The 27622-nt window shown below is 47.5% G+C and overlaps 1 protein-coding gene across 1 annotated transcript in view; it reads left to right on the top strand.

The window, feature by feature from the left end:
• LOC139266767 (doublecortin domain-containing protein 2) overlaps positions 1-27622 on the top strand; it is a 233875-nt gene that overhangs the window by 29290 nt on the left and 176963 nt on the right. The window contains exon 3 of the mRNA XM_070884359.1: positions 7893-7969. Within this exon, the coding sequence (XP_070740460.1) occupies positions 7893-7969 (77 nt within the window). The remainder of the gene's footprint in view (positions 1-7892; positions 7970-27622) is intronic.

A 27622-nucleotide genomic window follows, 5' to 3' on the forward strand; every position in this document is an offset into this window, starting at 1 on the left:
TCCCTTTTGGCCGACAACAAGGCTATAAATGCAAATGCATCGGCCCGCATACAGAGATAATCACTCACGTTAGCCACCTATGACTATACAATTCGGCACAGACCGGGCACTGAAGAGTGCGCTGATGCACTCAGCAGGCTCCCACTAGCCACCCCCGAGGGGGCAACCGAGCTTACTGCTGAGATGGTCATGGCTGTGAAGCGAAAGTGAAGGCTCACCCATGACAGCCCGTCAGATCAAAGTCTGGACAAATAGAGACCCGCTACTGTCTTTAGTCAAGAAATCTATCCTTAATGGGTCTGGGCAGCCACATATGGGGCATACCCTGAGGAATTCAAACCATTTCACAGGCTCAAGAATGAAGTCTCGATTCAGGCCGATTGCCTGCTATGGGGAAACCGAGTAGTCATGCCCCAGATGGGCAGAGAGATGTTTGTCAGAGAACTCTACAATGAGCACCCGGGCATTGTCATGATGAAGGCAATTACCAGGTCACACGTTTGGTGGCCAGGGATAGATGCAGACCTGGAACTTTGTGTTCGCAGGTGCAATACGTGCGCCCAGTTGGGCAATGCACCCAGGGAAGCCCCCCATAGCCCTGTTCCTGGCCTGCCAAACCATGGTCACGCATCCATGTGGACTACGCAGGTCCTTTCATGGGAAAATTTTTTTTGGTTGTTGTAGACGCCTACTCCAAATGGATCAAGTGTGACACTCTCAATTCAAGCACATCCTCTGCCACGGTAGAAAGTCTACGGGCAATGTTCGCTGCCCATGGTCTACCTGACATCTTGGTCAGTGACAATGGCCTGTGCTTTACAAGCATTGTATTCCAGGACTTCATGGCAGGAAATGGTATCAACCATGTCAGAACGGCACCGTTCAAGCTGGCCTCAAATGGCCAGGCGGAACGAGCAGTGCAGATAATCAAACAGGGGATGCTCAGAATCCAAGGGGGTTCCCTACAAAGCCGCTTATCACGCCTCCTGTTGGCCAATAGATCCCGACCACACTCGCTCACAGGGGTCCCACCCGCAGATCTGCTAATGAAAAGAACGCTCAAAACCAGGTTATCCCTTATACACCCCACCATGAAAGAAATTGTTGAGAGCAGGCTCCGGTCACAATGTGACTACCATGACGGGAATGCGAGGGCGCGATGTATTGATGTCAATGACCCTATCTTTGTTCTCAACTACGCTGCAGGGCCTAAATGGCTTGCAGGCACTGTGATTGCCAAAGAGGGGTATAGGATTCTGGTAGTTCAACTTACCAGTGGACAAATCTGCCGCAAACACGTGGATCAAACAAAAAGGAGGTTCGGCAACCCCATAGAAGAAGCAGAGGAAGAACACAATGTAGAGTTCACTCCACCACAGGTGGCCGAACACCAGAACCAAGTGGAGAAGAGCCCAGTCACTGTGGGCAGTACGGACAGGTCTGAGGCACTGCAAACAGTAGACACTCAGGCCAGCGCCCAACAACCGGAGCCCCAACTCAGGCACTCTACAAGAGAGTGTAAACCACCAGAGAGATTTAACCTGTGATCCCAATAAGACTTTGGTGGGGGAGGTGATGTCATGTATTTAACTGTCATTGTATAAACTGACTAGTTGTACACTGAGAACATTAACCACTAGGTGGTGAACTTGTGGGAGACACTTCTAACCTGGTCTTTCAGGTATAAAAGAGGAAGCTCCACCCACCTTCATCATTTCAGTGCTGGAATAAAAGTTGCTGGTCACAGCGTGACCTTCTCTCAAGCATGGGCCTCGTGTGCATTTGTACTGTATAGTAAGGACATATCAAGAGGTGATTGCATTGAAACATATAAGATACTGAGAGGGATTGACAGGGTAGATGCTGAGAGGTTGTTTCCCCTGGCTGGAGTACCTAGAACTAGTGGCATAGTCTCAGGATAAGGGGTTGGCTATTTAAGACAGAGATGAGGAGGAATTTCTTCATTCAGAGGGTTGTGAATCTTTGGAATTTTCTACCCAAAAGGGCTGTGGATGCTGAATCATTGAGTATATTCAAGGCTGAGATAGATAGCCTTTTTGGACTCTAGGGGAATCAAGGGATATGGGGATCAGGCGGGAATGTGGAGTTGAGGTCGAAGATCAGCCATGATCTTATTGAATGGTGGAGCAGGCTTGAAGGACCATTTTGCCTACTAATTCTTACTTTTTTACGTTCTTATGTTCTTATGTACTCTGTCCATGATCAGCAATTGTGAAGGCAGGTGGCTCCTGGAGATGCTAGTCCTGCTCTTGTGTTCCACAAAACATTTTTTGTGTGGTTTACCCCTGTCACAGGAGATATTTCATGAAAATCCTATTATAGAGTGGCTGAACTACACTCCATAATTTTAGTATAGAATAAATTTGGTGATGCTTCTCTAGCTAGACACATCCAGGTAGGTAGTGTAATACTGTATGTAGTAGGGCTATTGTGTAACAGTTGTAGCTGATGTGATTCACCAGAAGCCAATGGAAATCATGATGTCCTAATGTCATTTAATATACTTACAGATCTGAGTCTCATTTCTCTTCTCCTCAGACAGCTAGAAATGTGCTGACAAATAGAATAAGCCTGTGTGCCTCAGTGAAAATGGCTACACACACAAGGTGTTCCAATTTGCTGTAAAATTCAGTGCCCTACAAGGCACTTGTTGGCAATGCATTGCAAAATATAATGCAATACGTATATGCCTGGATAATAGCTTCAGGAACGATGTCCTGGATGGTATGACTGAGGTGACATTGCTTAATATGCCTTACTTCCATTCCTCTTTCCCTTACGTATAACAGTAATATGAGCTTGTTGTTGTATATCAGTTTAGATGAATGCTATTCCCCTTTAGAAAATACATAGCAAAACTTTATCATTACTTAAAGTTGTTGGAGGTATTAGTTTTGCTACATTAGCTGTTGAACAACCCCAGCTAATAATTCACATGCCAGTAAGTTCACTGTTTAAAGTTGGTGGGTTGAGTTCTTATTATTATCCAATTCACCATCTTTCAGAAGGCTTGTGCACATTTTGCAAACTCTAGGAATTAATTAGATCCACTGTACGAAAGGAATAATGAACAATGCAGTGAATGAACAATCATTCCAGGACTATCCAGAATATACTGAGAACGACTCAAGATGGTGAAGCCTCTATTGCAGTGGAATATTTTCTTTTTGGGAAAAGTCATAGGAGAACTTGTCCAACCAGTTTGAATTGGAGCGCTAATGAACTCAGTACATGACACATGTCTTGTTTAATATTTTAGATGGCACTATTAATTTTGGCAGTTTCTGCCCATGCACCAAAATGTTGATGAGATATAGAGCTACTTTCCTGGACCAAAACATTTCTTTCTGTATTTGTGAAACTTCATCTAGTAGCAAATTAAGCTCTGCTGCTATAAAACATGCTATCCCTTTCCTGGCATACTCCAGACGTTATTACAAGTCAAATCAACCATATATTTATTTGCTAAAGTAAAGCAATTGTAAAAAGAAGTTTTCTTGAATGGTCAGATAAGACGCTAAACCGAGGCCCCGTCTGCCCTCTCGGGTGAATGTAAAAGATCCCATGACACTATTTTGAAGAGCAGGGGAGTTCTCCTGAGTGCCCTGGACAACAGTTATCCTTCAACCAAGATCACTAAAACAGATTATCTGGTCATTATCTCATTACTGTTTGTGAGAGCTTGCTGTACATAAATTGGCTGCTGCATTTCCCACATTACAACAGTGACTACACTTCAAAAGTACTTCATTGGCTTGAAAGCATTTTGGAACATCCTAAGATTGTGAATGGCACTATATAAATGCAAGTGCTTTATTTTCTTTCTTTAACCAGTACAACTTACTTTAACAGTTACACAAACCATCTTTCTTTTTAGGACATGTGGTATGCTGCTGAGTGAATTAATTAATCTTTTGTTGAATCGTCAAAGAGGATGTCAGACAACAAGATCATAAAATAACATTTCTTTATTAATACATTTATGATAAGTTGATTGACATCATCTTAATACTAACACATGCAAGGTAATTAAGCAGATATAATTAATTGACATAATAGGTAACCCTATGGTGTGGGTTTGCTGTTGTTCCTTAGCACTAGGAAACTCTTTCCACATTCAATACAATATATAGTTTATCTCCATTTCTTAGTTGTTGCTGACAGATCTAGTGAGACCAAGAAACATAGAAACTATGGGCCCAAGTTTCCACATGATTCGCGCCTGATTTTTAGGAGCAACTGGTGGAGAACGGACTATTTTAGAAATCGCAATTCTGCACATTTTTTTTTCTGCAGTTCTAGTCAGGTAGAACAGTTCTAGTTTAGAACAGAATTTTTTCTTCAAAAGGGGGCGTGTCCGGCCACTGACGCCTGATTTGAAAGTTTCCACAGTGAAAATGTACTCCAAACTAAAGTAGAATGGAGCCAGTGAAGATTTTTGTAGAACTGAAAAAACCTGTTCTACACATTAAAAAATCAGGCGCAGGTTACAAATTAGGCGTCCAGAACGAGGTGGGGGGAAGGGAACTCATTAAATTCGACAATAAATCCTTATTTATACTTCTACAAATATTATACAAATAAATCCAACCTGAATAAACATTTATGAGCCAAGAAAAGATTAAATAAACCATCTTCCTACCTGTGTGAAAGTGCTTCAGCCAGGGAGAATTCTGCAGCCGTTCGTGCCGCTGGGCGGGAGGGGGAGAGAGAGAGAGAGAGAGGGGGGGGGAGGGAGGGAGAGAGAGGGGGGGAGGGAGAGAGAGAGAGAGAGGGAGAGAGGGAGGGAGAGAGAGAGAGAGAGAGGGAGAGAGGGGGGGAGAGAGAGGGGGAGGGAGGGAGAGAGAGGGGGAGGGAGGGAGGGAGAGAGAAGGGGGAGGGAGGGAGGGAGAGAGAGGGGGAGGGAGGGAGAGAGGGGGTGAGGAGGGAGAGGGGGGGAGGGGGGAGAGGGGGAGAGAGGGGGGAGGGAGAGAGAGGGGAAGGGAGGGAGGGAGGAGGTGGGGGGGAAGAGAGAGGGGGGGAGAGAGAGGGGGGCGTCGGGTCGGGGAACAGGAGCGCGGGTCGGCGGGTCGGGTCAGTTGGGGGGGGGAGGAGCGGGTGTCGGGTCTTGGGTCGGGGCGGGGCGGAGCGGGGAGGGGGGGAGCGGGTGTCGGGTCGGGGGAGCGGGTCTCGGGTCGGGGCGGGGGGGAGCGGGTGTCGGGTCGGAGCGGGGGGAGCGGGTGTAGGGTCTCGGGTCGGGTCGGGGGGTGGGGGGAGGTCTCAGGTCTCAGGTCGGGTCGGGGCGGGGGGGGGGAGCGGGTGTCGGGTCGGGGCGGGGGGGGGGAGCGGGTCTCGGGTCTCGGGTCGGGGCGGGGGGCGGGGAGGGAGCGGGTCTCGAGTCGGGGCGGGGGGGTGAGCGGGTGTCGGGTCGGGTCTGGTCGGCGGAGGGGGGGGGGAAAGCGAGTGTCGGGTCTCGTCGGGCGGGGAGCAGGAGCTGGCCGTGGGAGGGCCCTCATTCACGCAGCCCCAGTGAGGCCATTCAGCCAGGGCTAGGGGCTGCGTGCTTCGGGCCCCTCCCACACAGTTCGGCGCCTGGAGCTACTGCACTTGCGTGCCGACTGTAGCGCGCATGTGCAGAGGTCCCGGCACTGTTTTCAGCGCCGGGACCTGGCTCCGCCCCCCCACAGCTCGTGCTGGCTGCGCCGAGGGCCAGAGGACCTGTAAGTAGGTGGAGAATACCGAGGATTTTTTTAGGCGCCGTTTTAGGCGTGAAAAACGGGCGCCCAGCTCGGAGGGGCGCCCGTTTTTTTTCTTGTGGAAACTTGGGCCCATAGACATAGAAAATAGGTGCAGGAGTAGGCCTTTCGGCCCCTCGAGCTTGCACCGCCATTCAATGAGTTCATGGCTGAACATGCAATTTCAGTACCCCATTCCTGCTTTCTCGCCATACCCCTTGATCCCACGAGTAGTAAAGACTACATCTAACTCCTTTTTGAATATATTTAATGAATTGGCCTCAACAACTTTCTGTGGTAAAGAATTCCACAGGTTCACCACTCTCTGGGTGAAGAAGTTTCTCCTCATCTCGAGTTACATCCCATTTTGGTTAACGGTTTTGGAAAGTGCGAATTGCAGTTCAGATATGGAAAATAGGTCAGTCTCAGTCTAAGAGCCTTTTTGCTAGGAATGTAGTCAGTTTCAATCAGTTAGGCATACATTTATTGTAAGCTGAAAGACTTATCTCGGCCACTTGTTCGGCTCCTGCCCTCAAAGGCTCCAGTTCCTGTCAGATTGTTCTGGAATCTCCTACGCAGCTTTGTACCAAAAATGAAACCCATAGGAACTGATTCCAAACCTTATACTAGGCTGTTAGCATTCTGCCTGGTGAATAAACTCTTATAAATGGCATGATATTTTCCAACCTTGATTTTGTATCAAGCAAGCAATCATAATACTTATTAAGCAGACCACAAGAAAAACTTAACTGACTGCCACTTCCAATAGAATTAGTTTTGGGGCAAGCATGCATCCAGATGACAGATACCATACTAAGATGACTTTCTGTTTATATGCTGTTAATGTTGAAATAGCTGAGCTAATTGTAAGCCCAGCAAGAATATTTAGTTAATTTGTCTCTCCTACATTAGTGTTAACACCTTCCTGTGATAGCCTATTTGCCACTTCTGGAGCTTATTTTATTATGGCGAGCAGCCTGTGACTTGGATGTGTCAGCTATGGCTCAGTGGGTAGCACTCTTGCCTCTGAGTCAGAAGGTTGTGGGTTCAAGTCCCACTCCAGGGACTTGAGCACAATAAAATCTAGGCTGACACTCCAGCGCTGAGGTAGTGCTGCACTGCCGGGGGTGCCAGCTTTTGGATGAAATGTTAAACCGAGGCCCCGTCTGCTCTCTCAAAGATCCCATGGCACTATTTCGAAGAAGAGCAGGGGAGTTATCCCCATGTCCTGGCCAATATTTATCCCTCAATCAACATAATAAAAAAACAGATTATCTGGTCATTATCACATTGCTGTTTCTGGGAGCTTGTCGGGCGCAAATTGGCTGTCATGTTGCCTACATTACAACAGCGACTACACGTCAAAAGTACTTCATTGGCTGTAAAGCGCTTTGAGAAGTCCGGTGGTTGTGAAAGGCGCTATATAAATGCAAGTCTTCCTTTCTTGTACCCCAGACTTGTTGAAGATGCATCTGCTGCATCAATGTCACGTCTCACGTGTTTGCATGACTCTCTATTTGTGTGTTTTGTTTTATGTTGCTGAAGCAAATTCTACAATACCTCTAGTCAAATCTCTGACTGTTCATTTTTAAATCATTAAGGGGACAAACCTATCAGATTTCAAATTGGACCTAATTTGAAGGTTATATTTGGATGGTATCAATGTTCAAAATACTGCTCTCGTGCCTTGGCAGTAAAATCTTCTGATTTAATATCAAAAAACAGTAGTGAGATAAAATGGTCCATATCAAAGTTCTCTGCATTAATGCTTGGGTGGCAAATTAATTTATCTCCAGAATGATTCTTTAATGCCTGCACGTCGGGACATCAGCTGCCTTTGTTTTGCTACTGCTGGCTTTGACATGAGCATTGTATCACGAGATAAGAGGATTTTTTTTGAACAAGACCAAAGGTTTACTGGATATCGTGTAGTCTTTTTGTGTGACAGGGAGAGAGTTTTGGGATGAAAGTGAATACATTCTCTTTTACTGGGACCAATTTATAATATTCTTGTATCTGCAGTGCTTTGGGGGGCACTTGGAATAAATTTGAAAGAAATCAAATCAACTGCTAGAGCTTTACACCAGTGAACATATTAATACTGTTTGCTCGAGTTGGACACTATAAAGCTCATTAACATTCTGTTTTGTTTTTCAGATTCGACCAGTTGTTCACAGCCGAATTATTGTTTCTGCACGTTGGAGAAAGTACAACTATGAACCATGTACTATCAAGTCAGTATACTTTTTGGGGGGAATATTTACCCTTTTGTATACAAAGTCAAGGGTTCTTGGTGAGGCACTGGTAATTTAAGTATAGGTAGGTTTTCTCGCAGATTGCAGGATCGATTAACATCATCATCATCATAGGCAGTCCCTCGAAATGAGGATGACTTGCTTCCACGCCAATAAAGGATGAGTTCTGTAAAGTCCTGACCCTGCAGACTTACACGAGGCACATGCTGAAGTCAAGGTCACTCTGGACCTGCACCTTTATTTTACAGCTCTTGATTGCGACACTTGCCTGAGACCTTCCTTTATATACCTGTGTGGAACAGGTATGCAGTGTCTCCTGCAAGTGCACCCCTGGTGGTAAAGTATGCTTGTGGTTACAGGTCATATCTAATTACAGTCATGTATAGCATGGTAAGATACAGTTATATACAGTAATGTGAGATACATGACATCACCCTCCCCCAAGGTTTATTGTCTTTATAGATTCAGTCTCTCAGGTGGTCTACGCTCTCACGTGGAGCATCTTAGTTGTGGTTCAGTTGTTTGCCTTGGTGCCTGTTTTTCTTTCGGTGTGATTGCTGGTATCTCTCCTGGGCTGGCTGTTTCGTTCAGTATGATTGCTGGTATCTCGCCTGGGCTGTCTGTTGAGACTGCCCTTTCCTCAGGTTGTTCCCTCTGTCTGTCCACCAGGTGTGGTGAGTTCCACATTGTAGTCTGCCTCTGGTTCTGCAGTGTTGTTGGTGAATCTACTTTTTACTTGGTCTACATGCCTCCGGCAGGTTTGGCCATTGTCCATTTGTACAACCAGTAGCCTGTTTCCCTCTTTGTCTGTTACTGTCCCTGCAAGCCATTTGGGACCCCTGCCATAGTTTAGCACAAACACTTTGTCCCCTATCTCATTCTACCTCCCCCTCGAATTTCAGTCATGGTACTCAGTTAGCTTCCGGCGCTTTGCCTCAACAATTTCATGCATGTCTGGGAGGATTAATGAGAGCTTAGTCTTTAAGGTCTGTTTCATCAATAGTTGCACGGAGGGATCCCCAGTCAACGAATGCGGATGAGATCTGTATGCCAGCAGCAGTCGCGACAGGCAGCTCTGTAGTGTGGGACCTTGGATTTTTAGCATGTCTTGTTTAACGATTTGCACTGCTCGCTCCGCCTGTCCATTGGAGGCTGGCTTGAACGGTGCCTTCTTAACATGATTTATGCCGTGGTCAACTATAAAATCTTGAAATTCTGTGCTGGTGAAGCACGGACCATTATCACTGACCAATATGTCAGGAATTCCGTGCGTTGCAAACATGGTTCTATGGCTTTCCACAGTGGTGGAGGTGGTGCTCGAGTTTAAAATGGTGCACACGATTCACTTTGAAAATGCATCGACGACGACGAGGAACATTTTGCCCATGAATGGGTCTGCATAGTCTACATGCACCCACGACCACAGTTTGGTGGGCCAGGGCCAGGGGCTTAGGGGGGCCTCCCTGGGGACATTACTGAGTTGGGCACAAATGGTGCACCGCCGGACGCAGAGCTCCAAGTCCGCATCAATGCCAGGCCACCAGACGTGGGATCTGGTTATGGCCTTCATAAGGACAATCCCCGGGTGCTCGCGGTGGAGCTCCCGGACAAACGCCTCTCTGCCTCGCAAGGGCATAACTACTCGGTTGCCCCACATCAGGCAGTCTGCCTGTAGTGATAGTTCATGCATGCGCCTATGGAAAGGTTTGATCTCCTCGGGGCAGGCATCACGAGCCTCTGCCCAGTCACCAGTTAAAACACATCTTTTGACTAAGGATAACGTGGGGTCGCTGGTTGTCCAGGCTCTGATTTGGCAAGCCGTCATGGGCGAACCTGTGGATTCAAAGGCATTGATTGCCATGACCATCTCACAGTCCTGTTCGTCGGACCCTTCCGTGGTCGCCAGGGGTAGCCTGCTAAGTGCGTCGGCACAGTTGTCTGTGCCTGGTCTGTGCCTTATTGTGTAGTCGGAAGATGCCAGCATGAGTGCCCACCGTTGAATTCGCGCTGAGGCGTTGGCGTTGATTGCCTTGCACTTGGATAGTAGGGACGTGAGGGATTTATGGTCGGTTTCTAATGCGAACTTGGCCCCGAAAAGGTATTGGTGCATCTTTTTGACACCGTACACGCACGCGAGCGCCTCCTTCTCAACCATACCGTACCCGCGCTCTGTCCGCGAAAGTGACCTGGAGGCATAAGCAATGGGTTGTAATTTACCCGCATCATTGACATGCTGAAAACGCACCCGACCCCGTACGCTGACGCATCACATGGAAGAACTTGCTTTTTACCTGGGTCAGAAAAGGCTAAAACACTGTTGGAACATAGAAGGTTGCGTGTCTTATTGAAGGCGCGTTCTTGTGTGTCCCCCCAAAACCAATTGCACCCCTTTCTGAGTAGCACGTGGAGAGGCTTCAGTAGCGTGCTAAAGTTCTGCATAAAGTTCCCAAAGTAATTGAGTAGCTCGAGAAAGGCGCACAGTTCCGAGACATTCCAGGGCCTGGGTGCCAAACGAATTGCTTTGGTTTTGGATTCTGTTGGGCCGATTCCATCAGTAGCAATCCTTCTGCCCAAAAATTCAACCTTGGGCACGAGAAACAGATACTTGGATTTCTTAACTCTTAGGCCGACCCGATCAAATCGTCTTAGTACTTCCTCCAAATTGCGGATATGGGAGTCAGTGTCCCTGCCCGTGATGAGTATGTCATCTTGAAACACAACCGTCCCCAGGATGGACTTGAGCAGACTCTCCATGTTGCGCTGGAATATAGCAGCTGCCGACTTGATGCCGAATGGGCATCGATTGTACATAAAAAGGCCTCGATGTGTGTTGATGGTGGTGAGTAGCTTAGACTTTGGTCAGTTCTTGCGACATATATGCAGATGTGAGATCTAGTTTTGAGAAAAGTTTTCCTGCAGCCAATGTGGCAAATAGGTCCTCTGCTCTGGGCAGAGGGTATTAGTTCTGTAGGGAGACTCTGTTTATGGTAGACGTGTAATCCCCACAGATTCGTACGGATCCATCAGGCTTCATGATGGGGATGATGGGACTTGCCCAGTCGCTAAATTCCACGGGTGAGAAGCCGGTCTAGTTCGTGTTCAATCTTTTCCCTCATCACATAAGGCACAGCTCTAGCCTTGTGATGGACCGGTCTGGCATTCTGTGTGATGTAGATTTTAACTTTAGCCCCTTTGAAGGTGCTCACACTTGGCTGAAAGAGATGTTCAAAACGGCTTAGAACTGTTGAGCAGGAGGTCCGTTCCTCTGACGACATGGCATGAACATCATCCCATTTCCAATTTAGTTTTGCCAGCCAGCTTCTCCCCAACAGTGCTGGGAGATCTCCGGGGACAATCCACAGGGGAAGTCGGTTCACCGTCCCTTTGTGTGTGACTGAGAGCATGGTGCTGCCAAGGACTGGGATGATTTCTTTGGTATAGGTCCTTAGTTTGGTGTCGATCCTTGTGAGTTTTGGTCTGTTGCTTTTGTGCGGCCATAGGTGTTCAAATTGTTGGACGCTCATGAGAGATTGACTAGCTCCTGTGTCCAGTTCCATGTTGACGGGTATCCCATTGAGTTGGACTCTCATCATTATTGGAGGCGTCTTGTTGTAAGAACAGTCAACATTGATCGTGTTGACCCGCTCTACCTCGGTGTCCTGGGCACTGTCCCCACCGTCTTCTCGTCCGCTTTCCGACCCTTCCGATTCGTATACCAGCCGAGCTGCTGTTTTTCTGCACATGCGAGCTGGATGTCCTGTATAGTTTCAGTTTCTGCAAACAGCATGCTGAAATCGACACCCCCTTGTTGAGTACCTTCCCCCACATCTCCAGCACAGACCGCTTCCATTGTTTCCGAAGGATGAGCTGCATCTGGCTGATCTCTCTTGAGCTTCTCTCAGTTTGTAGTTGATTGTTCGCATTGTGGGTTGATGAGGTGTGAACGGCCGTTCATGTGGCCCTTGATGGCTTCTGGCACCACTGCCTGCTGTTGAAGGCCTGCTCTCCTGCCTTTGTCTGTGTGTGGGGGTAGCGGCTTGTTTCACGCTGTGAACCCCTTGTTCCGATGTTTCGTTAGTTGTCGTACCCGCAGTATAGATCAACCTCGTTTCTTCTTCTCCTGCCAAGAATGTCTGTGCAACCAGTGCTGCTGCCTCTAGGGTCAAGTTCTTGGTCTCTATAAGCTTTTGGAATATGCCTACATGGCCTATTCCTTCAATAAAAAAGTCTCTCAGTACTTCTCTCCTTAGTTCATCAGAGAACTCACATAAACTAGCCAGCCTCCGAAGTTCCGCCACAAAGTCGGGTATGCTCTGGCCCACACAGCGTCTGTAGTTGTAGAACCTGAGTCTGGCCATGTGTAGGCTGCTCGCTGGCTTCAGGTGGTATCTCACCAGTGTGCTCAACTCCTCCACCGACTTGCTTGCTGGTTTCTCGGGTGCCAGCAGGTCCTCATTAAGGCGTATGTTTTCGAGCCACAGCTGGTCAAGAGATGGGCTCTTCTCTTGTCTGTCTTATTGTCTCCCAACCAGTCTTTGGTACAAAGCTTTGCTGGAGCCTTTCTATAAAGTCCTCCCAATTGTCTCCAGCATTGTATTTCTCATCTGAGCCGTTGGTAGCCATTCTGTGGATTCTGTGATCCCGTAACACGTCGCCACTGTAAAGTCCTGACCCTGCAGTACAGACTTACACAAGGCACATGCTGAAGTCAATCACTCTGGATCTGCACCTTTATTTCACAGCTTTTGAGTGCCACACTTGCCTGAGACCTGCCTTTATATACCTGTGTGGAACAGGTATGCAGTGTCTCCTGCAAGTGCACTCCTGGTGGTAAAGTATGCTTGTGGTTACAGGTCATATCTAGTTACAGTCATGTATAGCCTGGTAAGATACAGTTATATACAGTAGTGTGAGATACATAACAAGTTCACAGGTGTTTCAATGAAGGACCTAATATTCCAGGCCCTGAACTACATAGTGTAGGGTGGAAGATGCCTGTGTGTGGATTTTTTTAACGTGTGTTGACCATTGCACACCAGCCACCACACGGGCTTGACAGAGCTAGGTCTTGGTCCAGTGGCAAGGATTAACCAGGACAACTGGAGACCTGCTCTGCTGCACGGACCTAGTGCGCACACATATCGCAGTGTGGGCTGGCCCGTGCTGCCCCATGGGACCTCGCCTCTTCTGGGCTCTGAACTCGCGCCTCTTCTGAACCCCGATCATGTCCCTCTATAATCTCTCGCCACTCCTTTGGCCCGACCTCGCCGCTCCTGCTGTACCTGCCCACGCTCCAATCACCGACCTGGAGCTTGATGATGTCCCTCTTCGCTGCCATCGCCCTCCTGTACCAGCTCGCACTGTATCTTGCAGTGGCATGCCTCCAAGCTGCTCCAAGGCTGCTCGCCGCTCCTTTTATGGCCCCGACCTGCTGCTGATCATCTCTCGCCCTTTGATCGAAAGGAGAGATGACAGACGTGGTGTGTGGCATCTTAGACCTAGACACTATTGTCAATACTCAGCGGTTTGAATTCATAAATATTTTAATGGTGCAACATCAAAGAAAAACGGCAGCAGTGTTTTACTGAAATAAGTGATTTCGTGTTTATGAAGCCACTTAATGGATCCAATTTATTTTAATACGTGTTCTGCCTGCAATTTCCATTGTTTTGCTTGACTGATTTAAAAAATATATAGATGGATATATTCCTCCTTGGTGTAAACCAAATTAATTATGAAATCTATTTCATCATAGATATGTTAGACATTAATTGTTATAGTTTATGATTAAATCTCCAGTGCCCTGTGAATTTTATAATGCACAAGACACCCCGGGCCAGAAATTCCGTAGCGTCCCATTTGGGGCGATAAATTTTGAAATCTCAGTAAAGTAGTGCCGGGCGAAAATGATTTACCGCTCCCAGGAAATTCAGCTTTAGTGCTCCAAGAGGGAAGTGAAGCACGAAATCAAGCACTAACCACTTCTCTTAGGGCGCTAAAGTGCGAGAGCAGGGCAGTAGTGGCAGAGCGTTGAACAGCATGGACTGTAATGATACCGGCATCAGAGGCTGCTTCCCTCGCTTAAAGGGAAGGGCCAATGATGGTGCACAACCTACTTCTCGTCAGTTCTCTGCTGCAAAGCGACTTGCGCGACTGCCATTACAGCCTCAAATATTCTCACAAAGTGGAGGGCTTGGACATCTCGCAGCAGTGAAGCAATAAAGATTTTCAGCAGGCAACAGACTGTTGCAAAGAATAAAGTTTGGCCTACCTGAAAACCACTGCCTTTAATTAACGCTCCCAAGCATCCAGCCGAGGTGACAACGCCTCCTCTTCTTGCCATTGTTGACGTCTGTCGATACAGCAGGGGGCAGTAAAGGGGCGCTGCATACTTTATGACGTCACGATCTGCGAGGCGCTAGAGGCCGAGGCGGTAAATGTTAGCGCCAATCCGGTACTGAAGTTCGTGGATGTCACTGAATTCGCCGTACCCGGTCGCTAACCCCTTAGTGCCCCATTACCGCCCCCCCAGCGCTAACGGGAAGCACAAAGCAGTAGCATTTCTCCCCCACCATATCTTATGGTACTACAGTCTAGAGTCAGTACAAAAGTCTGTGAATGCAGATTAACTTCATTTATAAATGTATGCAGTATTCACAAAAACATCAGGCAGTGGGGGTGTAAAATGGGTGATATCAGATCAGTTGGGCAACTAATATTTGCACCACACAAGTGCCAGGCAATGACTGTCTCCAACAAGAGAGAGTCTAACCACCGTCCCTTGACATTCAACGGCATTACCATCATCGAATACCCCACCATCAACATCCTGGAGGGTCACCATTGACCAGAAACTGAACTGGACCAGCCACATAAATACTGTAGCAACAAGAGCGGGTCAGAGGCTGGGTATTCTGTGGCAAGTGTCTCACCTCCTTACTCCCCAAAGCCTTTCCACCATCTACAAGGCACAAGTCAGGAGTGTGATGAAATATTCTCCACTTGCCTGGATGAGTGCAGCACCAACAACACTTAAGAAGCTTGACACCATCCAGGACAAAGCAGCCCGCTTGATTAGCATGCCATCCACCACCTTAAACATTCACTCCCTCCATCACCGACGTACCATGGCAGCAGTGTACCATCTACAAGATGCACTGCTGCAACTCGCCAAGGCTTCTTCGACAGCACCTCCCAAAACCATGAACTCTTCCATCTAGAAGAACAAGGGCAGCAGACGCATGGGAACACCATCACCTGCAAGTTCCCCTCCAAGTCACGCACCATCCTGACTTGGAAATATATTGCCGTTCCTTCATTGTCGCTGGGTCAAAATCCTGGAACTCCCTCCCTAACAGCACTGTGGGAGTACCTTCACCACACGGACTGCAGCAGTTCAAGAAGATAGCCCACCACCACCTTCTCAAGGGAAAATAGGGATAGGCAATAAATACTGGCCTTGCAAGCAACGCCCACATCCGATGAATGAATAAAAAATTACATGTCTCTTGATTTTCCAAATTAGAACCAGGAGAGATGTATAACGGTCGGCTGATTCAATATCAGTCATTTTACACTATCGCCCACAGACAAAATTACCTCCACTGTGTGCAGATGCACAGAACATTTTTTTACTCAATTGAAAAGTGGACAGAACATATGGGGGCCGAAATTGCCTCTTCCTTTAAGGCCTGATACCACCAGAAAATGGCGACCATGCTGCAGAGTGCAATGGTGGCCGGCTTTTCGTGTAATGGCCACCATTATCAAAATTCCGCTCCTGTTTTATCCCGGTGGTGACCTGATTCCCCCCATACTGTTCCACTGCTGCCGATCCGTGTTAAGTGTGTCATCACAATGCGCACCGCTGATCTACCCCACCGACGGCGAAATTCTGCCATGAAAATCTTCCTCCCGCCCGGCGGTGACAAAACCCGTTTTTTCCCGGTGGTCCAGTGAGGCTGAGGCCTTCTGCAATGGCGGTGCGGCTTCCCTTAAAGGGGAGGATGCACTGTTTCTGCCACTATCTTTTTTTTTGTCGCCCGACTGCCATGTCAGCCTGACAATTATGCCCCCGGGTTTGGCCGGGCCGCCAAGAAGCAGCCTGGCGCCCCCTCTTGGCCGAGGGGGGGGAGGGGAGAGGAGGCGCCCGTTCTTTCCCGCAGGGGGGGGGAGGAGGCGCCCGTTCTTTCCCGCAGAGGGGGGGGGGGGAGGCGCCCCTTCTTTCCCGCGGGGGGGGGGAGGCGCCCGTTCTGCCCGCGGGGGGGGGGGGAGGGGAGAGGAGGCGCCCGTTCTTTCCCGCAGGGGGGGGGGAGGAGGTGCCCGTTCTTTCCCGCAGGGGGGGGGGAGGAGGCGCCCGTTCTGCCCGCGGGGGGGGGGGGGAGGGGAGAGGAGGCGCCCGTTCTGCCCGCGGGGGGGGGGGGAGGCGCCCGTTCTGCCCGCGGGGGGGGGGAGGCGCCCGTTCTGCCCGCGGGGGGGGGGAGGGGAGAGGAGGCGCCCGTTCTGCCCGCGGGGGGGGGGAGGCGCCCGTTCTTTCCCGCGGGGGGGGAGGCGCCCGTTCTGCCCGCGGGGGGGGGGGAGGGGAGAGGAGGCGCCCGTTCTGCCCGCGGGGGGGGGGGAGGCGCCCGTTCTGCCCGCGGGGGGGGGGAGGGGAGAGGAGGCGCCCGTTCTGCCCGCGGGGGGGGGGGAGGCGCCCGTTCTGCCCGCGGGGGGGGGGAGGGGAGAGGAGGCGCCCGTTCTGCCCGCGGGGGGGGGGGAGGCGCCCGTTCTGCCCGCGGGGGGGGGGAGGGGAGAGGAGGCGCCCGTTCTGCCCGCGGGGGGGGGGGAGGCGCCCGTTCTGCCCGCGGGGGGGGGGAGGGGAGAGGAGGCGCCCGTTCTGCCCGCGGGGGGGGGGAGGCGCCCGTTCTTTCCCGCGGGGGGGGGAGGCGCCCGTTCTGCCCGCGGGGGGGGGGGAGGGGAGAGGAGGCGCCCGTTCTGCCCGCGGGGGGGGGGAGGCGCCCGTTCTTTCCCGCGGGGGGGGGAGGCGCCCGTTCTGCCCGCGGGGGGGGGGGGAGGGGAGAGGAGGCGCCCGTTCTGCCCGCGGGGGGGGGGGGAGGGGAGAGGAGGAGCCCGTTCTTCCCGCAGGGGGGTAGGAGGCGCCCATTCTTCCCGCGGGGGGGTTAGGAGGCACCCATTCTTCACGCAGGGGGAGGTAGGAAGCGCCCGGTCTTCCCGCGGGGGGGTGGGGGGAAGGAGACAGTGAGAAGGCTGCAAGTGCTGATGTGCTGATGGCAATGTGCTTTTATTAAAAAAAAATTCAAAAATTAAACAGCTACAAAGAACTACAAAAATGGCCGAGTGCCAATGTTTTTTTCACACTGAGCATGCGCGAACGCTCCAACGCGCACGCGCAGTGTTGCCGGCAGGAAAAAAACTAATTTAAATAGTACCCGCCCCCTCCCACTTACAAAATCGGCGCAAGTGTAGACTCCGCCCCCCTGGGCGCCGCGCCAAACAGACAAGGAGCTGCAGGGCGCTCCAGAATCGCGATTTTTTTTTTAGGCGCCGTTTTAGGCGCGAAAAACGGGCGCCCAGCTCGGAGGGGCGCCCGCTTTTTATCGTGTGGAAACTTGGGCCCCATATATCTGTCTTTTTGCTGAAGTCTTCAGTTTGTTAAGCCACACTTTCGTGATCTCTTGCCAATTATTGCTGCAGCACCTCAGAAAACTGAGCTGTGGCTATAGTGCTGCTCGAATTAGATAAGGGGGAGAAAATCTTCAAGCAGTGTGCTCACTGCTGTCAATACCTAAGGACCCATATTTACAGACCATGCTACTTCAACCTGGGGCATGTCAGAGGAAACCTGTCTTCATCACCTCCAGTCCACTACGGAGGCAGTGGCCGAGTAATACCATCTGCTGTGCGTTTATTAATCAAGGATTCGGACAGCTCTTCCCATAGGTCACCAATGCTGGGTTTTGCTTGTTACTGCCTTGCTAAGGTCATTAGTGGAGGATAATTGAAAAGCAAATAAGTGGAGCTGAGTCCACGGCCAGATCAGCCATGATCTTATTGAATGGCGGAGCAGGCTCGAGGGGCTAGATGGCCGACTCCTGTTCCTAATTCTTATGTTCTTATGTTCTTATTTACCGCAGGTATGATCTATGATTAACACTCATGCCACCCGATGGCACCGTACTATCCTACAACACATTCCACAGTAATAGCACCCCAACCTAAGCTTCTATGCAACAGGATCCTTGCAGACCACCCAGGATACATCTGCCAGATAAGGCATGTTGCCGTCATATCTGGATAAAGTAAGTGATTGACACCATGTTTGCCAGGGGAAATACCTTTGTCACTTTCCCAATGGAAAGGAGGCAATGGGAGAGGGGACATAACCATTTACCCCCTGGCAGGCTTTGCAAGAATCCAGGGCATTATTAGATGGAACTGGTGGCCGCCAGAGCTCCACATGCCAACTCAAATGCAGATACTAACAGGAAGATGTACCACTCTATAAATGAACAGGTTGTTTCAGATGATGGAAATCTCACCCTGCACCTTTATGCCTGATATATGGGGAGCAATCATGGTGCTTTTATTCTGCAGAAGTTTATGGTGCTTGCATTATCTGATGGTCACGAGAGAATAAATGGATCAGTATTCAACGGCCCCGACTACCCTTCGAAGCCAATTAGGACCCCTCCACACAGCAGAAAGTACGCATACAATGTGACCTATGTGACCAGCCAAATCACTGTCAAACCCACTACAGGGACGCTGAAGCAATCATTCAATTGTTTGGACTGCTCCAATGGGGTGCTGCTCTTCGGTCCAGTCAAAGTCACCTTCTGCTGCATACGGCATAATTTTCCAATCCAACGAGGAGTGAACACGCAGCAGGATGAGGAAAGAATTCCATTGGACTGCAGGTCCACAGAAAGAGGATGAGGAAGAGGACAATAACATGGAGCGAGATGATGTGAATGCGAAAATATTGGTACAAAATTGTATAATTTAGAACTACTTTCAGTAATGGACACATTCTGCCAATGACTCACTAACAGACTGCTCATCCATATTTTGTACACCTTTCAGGATTCCCCTGCTTCCAGAATAGAGCATTAGTGAAAGGTTAGGAATAAGGCTTGTTTTTGCTTGTTATGGCCTTGCTAAAGTGGAGGATAATTGAGAAGTAAGCATTTTGCTGTAGGTTAGATCTATAGTTAGTGAGTTTAACATTCATACCACCATACAGCACAGTACAATCACACCACCCTATGGCCCAATACTATCATATCAGGGGTATGGTGGGGTAAGTGGCCTGGACTAATAATCCAGAGAATGTGAGGTCAACTCCCAGCATAGCAGCTTGAGAATTTGGATTCTCAAAGCTGTCAGATTGTTGCAAAATCTCAACTGGTTTACTTATGACCTTCAGGGAAGGAAACCTGCCCTCCTTACCCTAGTCTGGGGTGTATCAACATGATTGACTCTTTATTGTGCTCTGAGGTGGCCTAGCAAATCACTCAGTTGTATCAAGTCGCAACAATGCAGCGATTCAAGAAGAGAACCTTAGTGGCAGCTAGGGTTGGCCAATAAATACCGGCATTGCCAGGGATGCTCATATCCTATAAATTAATTTAAAAAAATACAATGCACAGTTCTATCATATAACCTATGGCATAGTACAATCACACAACCCCATGGCGTAGTACTATCATACTATCCCATGGCATACTACTATCATATCCCCCTAAGGCACGGTACTATACAACAATTACCACTGTACTATCATACAAACTATGGCATAGCACTATTATATCACCTCATGGTACAGTGCCCACATATCATCCCATGGTACAGTGCTCACATATCATCCCATGTTACAGTGCTCACATATCACCCCATGGTACAATGCTCACATATCACCCCATGTTACAATGCTCACATATCATCCCATGATACAGTGCTCACATATCATCCCATGGTACAGTGCTGACATATCACCCCATGGTACAGTGCTCACATATCACTCCATGTTACAATGCTCACATATCATCCCATGGTACAGTGCTCACATATCACCCCATAGTACAGTGCTCACATATCACCCTATGCTACAGTGCTCACATATCATCTCATGGTACAGTGCTCACATATCACCCATGGAATCATGCTCACATATCACCCCATGGTACAGTGCTCACATATCATTCCATGGTACAGTGCTCACATATCACCCCTCGATACAGTGCTCATATATCAGCCCATGGAACAGTGCTCACATATCATCCCATGGTACAGTGCTCACATATCACCTCATGGTACAGTGCTCACATATCATCCCATGGTACAGTGCTCACATATCACCCCATGGTACAGTGCTCACATATCACTCCATGTTACAATGCTCACATATCATCCCATAGTACAGTGCTCACATATACTCCCATGGTACAGTGCTCACATATTATCCCATGGTATAGTGCTCACATATCACCCCATGGAATAGTGCTCACATATCACCCCATGGAATAGTGCTCACATATACTCCCATGGTACAGTGCTCACATATCATCCCATGGTACAGTGCTCACATATACTCCCATGGTACAGTGCTCACATATCATCCCATGGTACAGTGCTCACATATCACCCCATAGTACAGTGCTCACATATCACCCTATGGTACAGTGCTCACATATCATCTCATGGTACAGTGCTCACATATCACCCCATGGAATAGTGCTCACATATCACTTCATGTTACAATGCTCACATATCATCCCATGGTACAGTGCTCACATATACTCCCATGGTACAGTGCTCACATATCATCCCATGGTACAGTGCTCACATATCACCCCATAGTACAGTGCTCACATATCACCCTATGGTACAGTGCTCACATATCATTTCATGGTACAGTGCTCACATATCACCCCATGGTACAGTGCTCACATATACTCCCATGGTACAGTGCTCACATATTACCCCATGGTACAGTGCTCACATATCACCCCATGGAATAGTGCTCACATATACTCCCATGGTACAGTGCTCACATATACTTCCATGGTACAGTGCTCACATATACTTCCATGGTACAGTGCTCACATATCATCCCATGGTACAGTGCTCACATATACTCCCATGGTACAGTGCTCACATATCACCCCATGGTACAGTGCTCACATATACTCCCATGGTACAGTGCTCACATATCATCCCATGGTACAGTGCTCACATATCATCCCATGGTACAGTGCTCACATATACTCCCATGGTACAGTGCTCACATATTACCCCATGGTACAGTGCTCACATATCACCCCATGGAATAGTGCTCACATATACTCCCATGGTACAGTGCTCACATATACTTCCATGGTACAGTGCTCACATATACTTCCATGGTACAGTGCTCACATATCATCCCATGGTACAGTGCTCACATATACTCCCATGGTACAGTGCTCACATATCACCCCATGGTACAGTGCTCACATATCACCCCATGGAATAGTGCTCACATATCACTCCATGTTACAATGCTCACATATCATCCCATGGTACAGTGCTCACATATACTCCCATGGTACAGTGCTCACATATCATCCCATGGTACAGTGCTCACATATACTCCCATGGTACAGTGCTCACATATCATCCCATGGTACAGTGCTCACATATCACCCCATAGTACAGTGCTCACATATCACCCTATGGTACAGTGCTCACATATCATCTCATGGTACAGTGCTCACATATCACCCTATGGTACAGTGCTCACATATAACCTCATGGTACAGTGCTCACATATCACCTCATGGTACAGTGCTCACATATCATCCAATGGTACAGTGCTCACATATCATCCCATGGTATAGTGCTCACATATCACCCCATGGTACAGTGCTCACATATCACCCCATGGTACAGTGCTCACATATCACCCATGGAATAGTGCTCACATATCACCCATGGTACAGTGCTCACATATCACCCCTCGATACAGTGCTCATATATTAGCCCATGGAACAGTGCTCACATATCATCCCATGGTACAGTGCTCACATATCATCCCATGGTACAGTGCTCACATATCACCTCATGGTACAGTGCTCACATATCATCCCATGGTACAGTGCTCACATATCACCCCATGGTACAGTGCTCACATATCACTCCATGTTACAATGCTCACATATCATCCCATAGTACAGTGCTCACATATCACCCCATGGTACAGTGCTCACATATTACCCCATGGTACAGTGCTCACATATCACCCCATGGAATAGTGCTCATATATCACTCCATGTTACAATGCTCACATATCATCCCATGGTATAGTGCTCACATATCACCCCATGGTACAGTGCTCACATATCACCCCATAGTACAGTGCTCACATATCACCCCATGGTACAGTGCTCACATATCACGCCATGGTACAGTGCTCACATATCATCCCATGGTACAGTGCTCACATATCGCCTCATGGTACAGTGCTCACATATCACCTCATGGTACAGTGCTCACATATCATCCCATGGTACAGTGCTCACATATCATCCCATGGTACAGTGCTCACATATCGCCTCATGGTACAGTGCTCACATATCGCCTCATGGTATAATGCTCACATATCATCCCATGGTACAGTGCTCACATATCACCTCATGGTATCGTGCTCACATATCACCCCATGGTACTGTACTGTCAAATAACCCATCATCACCCTAGCCTTTATCAACACTGATATCATTAAGAAATGTGGCAGATTTTATTACTTTGTTGTACGAAATTGAAGGACTAAATGTTCTCATTTCTTAAATGTGTTTTATAGGTTTTAAGTCATTGAATTGCGATAGCAATGTCATCACAGCTATCAAATGGACCAGAGTGAAAAGTTATTACTGATTGTTGCTAAAGAAATTAGTCTTGTTGATTGTGTGTCAGATAGAATTAGATATAAATTATGTCCGACAATATTCTGTTTGTTCAAATAGTGATAGGCTTTGGTTAAAGGGAGAGTGTCGTAATTGAGCAAGGATTTAACTCTTTGAGGGTTAAGGGATTTATTTACTTGTAATTTTTCTCCCCTTCACTGAATCCCACTGGAATACAATGCCATAAAGCAATCTTTTTCTGTTTAAACTTAGATGGTGAATGTTGGCAATCTATTTTAACTGTGAATGGAATGCAATACAACGTAGCCTGAGCATGTCCTCACCTGATATCCACTTTTCCACCAGGGATTATTGGTTAATGATCAAGAGTGGCAATCTGGCCGATTTCCCCCCTCTCTACCCAGTGGTACTGAGGCCAACTGTTATACCTCTATTGCTGTCTTGGTTGAGATCAGCTAATTCGCACTTCTTTGATCTGTGTGGCTAGTGTGCGTGCATAATTCGGCCAGGCAGAGTCAGCATGGATTTATGCATGTGGTGCATTTGGACTTCTGGAAGGCATTTGACAAGGTGCCACATAAAAGGTTACTGCACAAGATAAACGTTCATGGGGTTGGGGGTAATATATTAGCATGGATAGAGGATTGGCTAACTAACAGAAAACAGAGAGTCAGGATAAATGGTTCATTCTCGGGTTGGCAATCAGTAAGTAGTGGGGTACCGCAGGGATCAGTGCTGGGACCTCAACTATTTACAATCTTATATTAACGACTTGGAAGAAAGGACTGAGTGTAATGTAGCCAAATTTGCTGACGATACAAAGATGGGAGGAAAAGCAATGTGTGAGGAGGACACAAAAAATCTTCAAAAGGACATAGACAGGCTGAGTGAGTGGGCAAAAATTTGGCAGATGGAGTATAATGTTGGAAAGTGTGAGGTCATGCACTTTGGCATAAAAAAATCAAAAAACAAGTTATTATTTAAATGGAGAAAAATTGCAAAGTGTCGCAGTACAGCGGGACCTGGGGGTACTTGTGCATGAAACACAAAAGGTTAGTATGCAGGTACAGCAAGTGATCAGGAAGGTCAATGGAATTTTGGGCTTTATTGCAAAGGGGATGGAGTATAAAAGCAGGGAAGTCTTGCTACAGTTATACAGGGTATTGGTGAGGCCACACCTGGAATACTGCGTACAGTTTTGGTTTCCATATTTACGAAAGGATATACTTGCTTTCGAGGCAGTTCAGAGAAGGTTCACTCGGTTGATTTTGGAGATGAGGGGGTTGACTTATGAGGAAAGGTTGAGTGGGTTGGGCCTCTACTCATTCGAATTCAGAAGAATGAGAGGTGATCTTATCGAAATGTATAAGATTATGAGTGGACTTGACAAGGTGGAGGCAGAGAGGATGTTTCCACTGATAGGGGAGACTAGAACTAGGATACGTAATCTTAGAATAAGGGGCCGCCCATTTAACACTGAGATGAGGAAGAATTTCTTCTCTCAGAGGGTTGTAAATCTGTGGAATTCGCTGCCTCAGAGAGCTGTGGAAGCCGGGACATTAAATAAATTTAAGACAGAAATAAACAGTTTCTTAACCGATAAGGGAATAAGGGGTTATGGGAAGCGGGCAAGGAAGTAGACTTGAGTCCATGATCAGATCAGCCATGATCGTATTAAATGGGGGAGCAGGCTCGAGGGCCGTATGGCCTAATCCTACTCCTATTTCTTATGTTCTTATGTTTACCCACTGAGCCATTTTAAGTATTTGAGAACATCTTTATAAAATAATTGTAATCATGTGTGAGATATTAAAAAAAACATGCAATGATAGTAACAACATTTCTGTCTGTACTTATAAGCTGATTTTAAAAAAAATCAAATCTTGTGGTTTTTTTGGGGAAAATCACATAAGTAAGATCAGAGTTTTCAAAGGTTTTATGGTGAATCTTGTTTGGCAAAACAAATCCACTAGGTGGCGCCAGTGATCTGCTTATTGTGAGGTTTAAAATGAAGCTCAGGAGCATAACCTGAACGAAGATGTATTGCAATGCCCTCTCGCCCAGCCAATGCTATCTGAAACACAGGAACGGCCTGTACAGTGTATTGGAGTCCTGGGCATACAATGGCACCAAATTGGTTTCCGCGGATGAGCCGTTGAATCCAGCTCCCATCTACCTGTTCTGCCGGTTCAGGTGGACATTAATACTGTTCTAATTACCATGTGTGTGAAGAATTTCCACCTCATTCTTTTAGTGATAAGCCTGAACCACTGGAAACAATCTTTCACTTTCCCTCTCTAAATCTTAATGTTGAAAACCCACATTCGATTCCCCACTAACTTGCTCCATTCCAGTGAAGGAAGTCCCATATTTTTTCTAAAATCTCACATCCCCTGTAACATTCTGCATCCTTTCCATCACTCCAGTATTCTTGTTATAATGCACACAATACTCCTGCTGTGTCCCAACTAATGACTTGCCTGAATTCAACATCGTAACCTTGCTTTTATATCCCATGCGTCAAATCCGGAATCCTGACTGCAAGACACTCCTTCAAAGGATACTTACATGGCAGTAGACATTGCGTCATGTTGTGCTTGAGTGCATACCTGTGTGAGAGGGAATGTGTATGAGTACTTGGAGAAAGAATAACAGGAAAGGGGTTGTACTCGTCCTGAGCCTGAGGGAGGGCTTCACTTTAACCCTGCCCCCACTTTCTGTGGCCTATCCCTGTGATTTGGAGAGTTCCCTCTTCAAAGGCCTGAAATAGCCTTCCTTCATTTGAGGTTTCTTCGTTTTATGTGCCACCTTGTCCTGCAAGCAGAAAAGTAGTGTTGAGGTATTGGAAATTTCAAGAGCATATACAATGAGACCCAAGTGCCCATCCTGCATCCCAGTGTATGTGTGAATAGATGAATCTGCATCATGCACCTAGGTTTTGTTTTGAAGAATGCTTTCTGGACCTACTTTTAAAGATGCAAGTGTGACAATAGTTCTAATTTGAAGTTGCATCAAGAAAGTGTACCCTGTTGGGCATGGGCTTTGAAGAGCTGTAAGACTGTCAGAATGCTGTACATATGGTTGCAGTTAAGGGGGTGCAGATTGTGAGGAAACACTTTGTATCATGCATACTTTGCCTATCTACTTGGTATAAGAAAATTGTGGATAGCCTTACCCTGGCATATTTTCTCAGATGAACTTCCATCTGATGCCCACTCAGCTTCTCTGGCTGTTGGACACAAGTTATGCCACCGTCTGCACTCCCCTCCCACACTGTTTTGCACTGCTGTCTTTTGTGGATGATATCCCGGAGTTCCATATTTCCTATCAACACTTCCTGAAGCTACACAGTTGCATCTGTAAAATGTGTGGTTCTTGGCTGCCGCTGCTTCATTGTTTAACGATATTTCCAAGCTCCGGTGAATTTTTGCGTGTTACAAATAAACCTGCCCCTTTAATAGAAAGAAAGACTTGCATTTATGTCACACCCTTCACGATATTCCAAAGTGCTTTACAGCCAATGAAATACTTTCGAAGTGTAGACACTGTTGAAATGTTGGAAATGTGGCAATCAATTACGTACAGCAAGCTCCCACAAACAGCAATATGATAATGACAAGATCATCTGTTTTTTTGTTATGTTGATTGAAGGATAAATATTGGCCAGGACACAGGGGATAGCTCCCCTGTTCTTCTTTGAAATAGTGCCATTGCATCTTTTATGTTCACCTGAGAGCAGACGGGGCCTCGGTTTAACATCTCATCCGAAAGACAGCACCTCTGACGGTGCAGCACTCCCTCAGTACTGCACTTGAGGGTCAGCCTAGATTTTTGTACCCAAGTCTCTGGAGTGGGACTTGAACTCACAACCTTCTGACTCAGAGGCGAGTGTGCTACACGTTGAGTCACAGCTGACACTAACGCTGGTTGCAGGCCCTTTAAGTGGTGCAGCAGCACCAGAAACTCTGCTTCTCCCCAGTCAGCTCAGAACATGCACATGTAAAGGTTATTGTCAGTTTAAAAAAAATGGCAGCAATGGAATGGTTAACCTATTGAGACTTAAGTGAAATTTCGAAATGTTGATAATCCAACTGCTGTATCAGTACAGACTAGGAAAAATAAGCCTCCCAGTAACAAAGCACTACATTGATATAGCCCTGAATTACACCACCAGATGTCACTGTAGATTCTGGAATATAATGTAAGAATGATAACCCAAATTGTAACTTGATTTTAAGATGTTAGCACACATAATGCTTTTACTTGTGGTATTAAAGTACCTCACATGAATAAATGCTACATGAAAGCTCAGTTTTGTTCAGTTACGAGGCAACAACTTATCTTCAAGAGGAGCTGGTCTTGTAGCAAAACTCAATCCTGATGGAGTCTAATAAACAAAGTCAGTAAGAGGCTAGGTGTCTGGTTCCACGATACAGCTGCTTCCATTAATGAGTTCCTTCATCACAGTGCAATCCTCAGACCGGCTGTGGGTGCACATTTTAATGAGTATTTTATGAAGTGTCCTTGTGGATCAGACTGTGTAAAATTAATTAGGATGTGTGAGTAAACAAAGTGGGGAAATAAGCCAATCAGACCCTATTGAAACATTCCCAAGACAAAGAACTGGAGGTTCAGTTTGGACACAGCTCCACCAATTGGGCTTCAGGATCAGATAGAGGATAGTGCACAGAGTGAGCGGGATTAACGCCAACTCAGGAGCACTGAAGGG

The sequence above is a fragment of the Pristiophorus japonicus genome, chromosome 7 (genome assembly GCF_044704955.1).
Source record: "Pristiophorus japonicus isolate sPriJap1 chromosome 7, sPriJap1.hap1, whole genome shotgun sequence".
NCBI classification, from domain to species: domain Eukaryota; kingdom Metazoa; phylum Chordata; class Chondrichthyes; family Pristiophoridae; genus Pristiophorus; species Pristiophorus japonicus.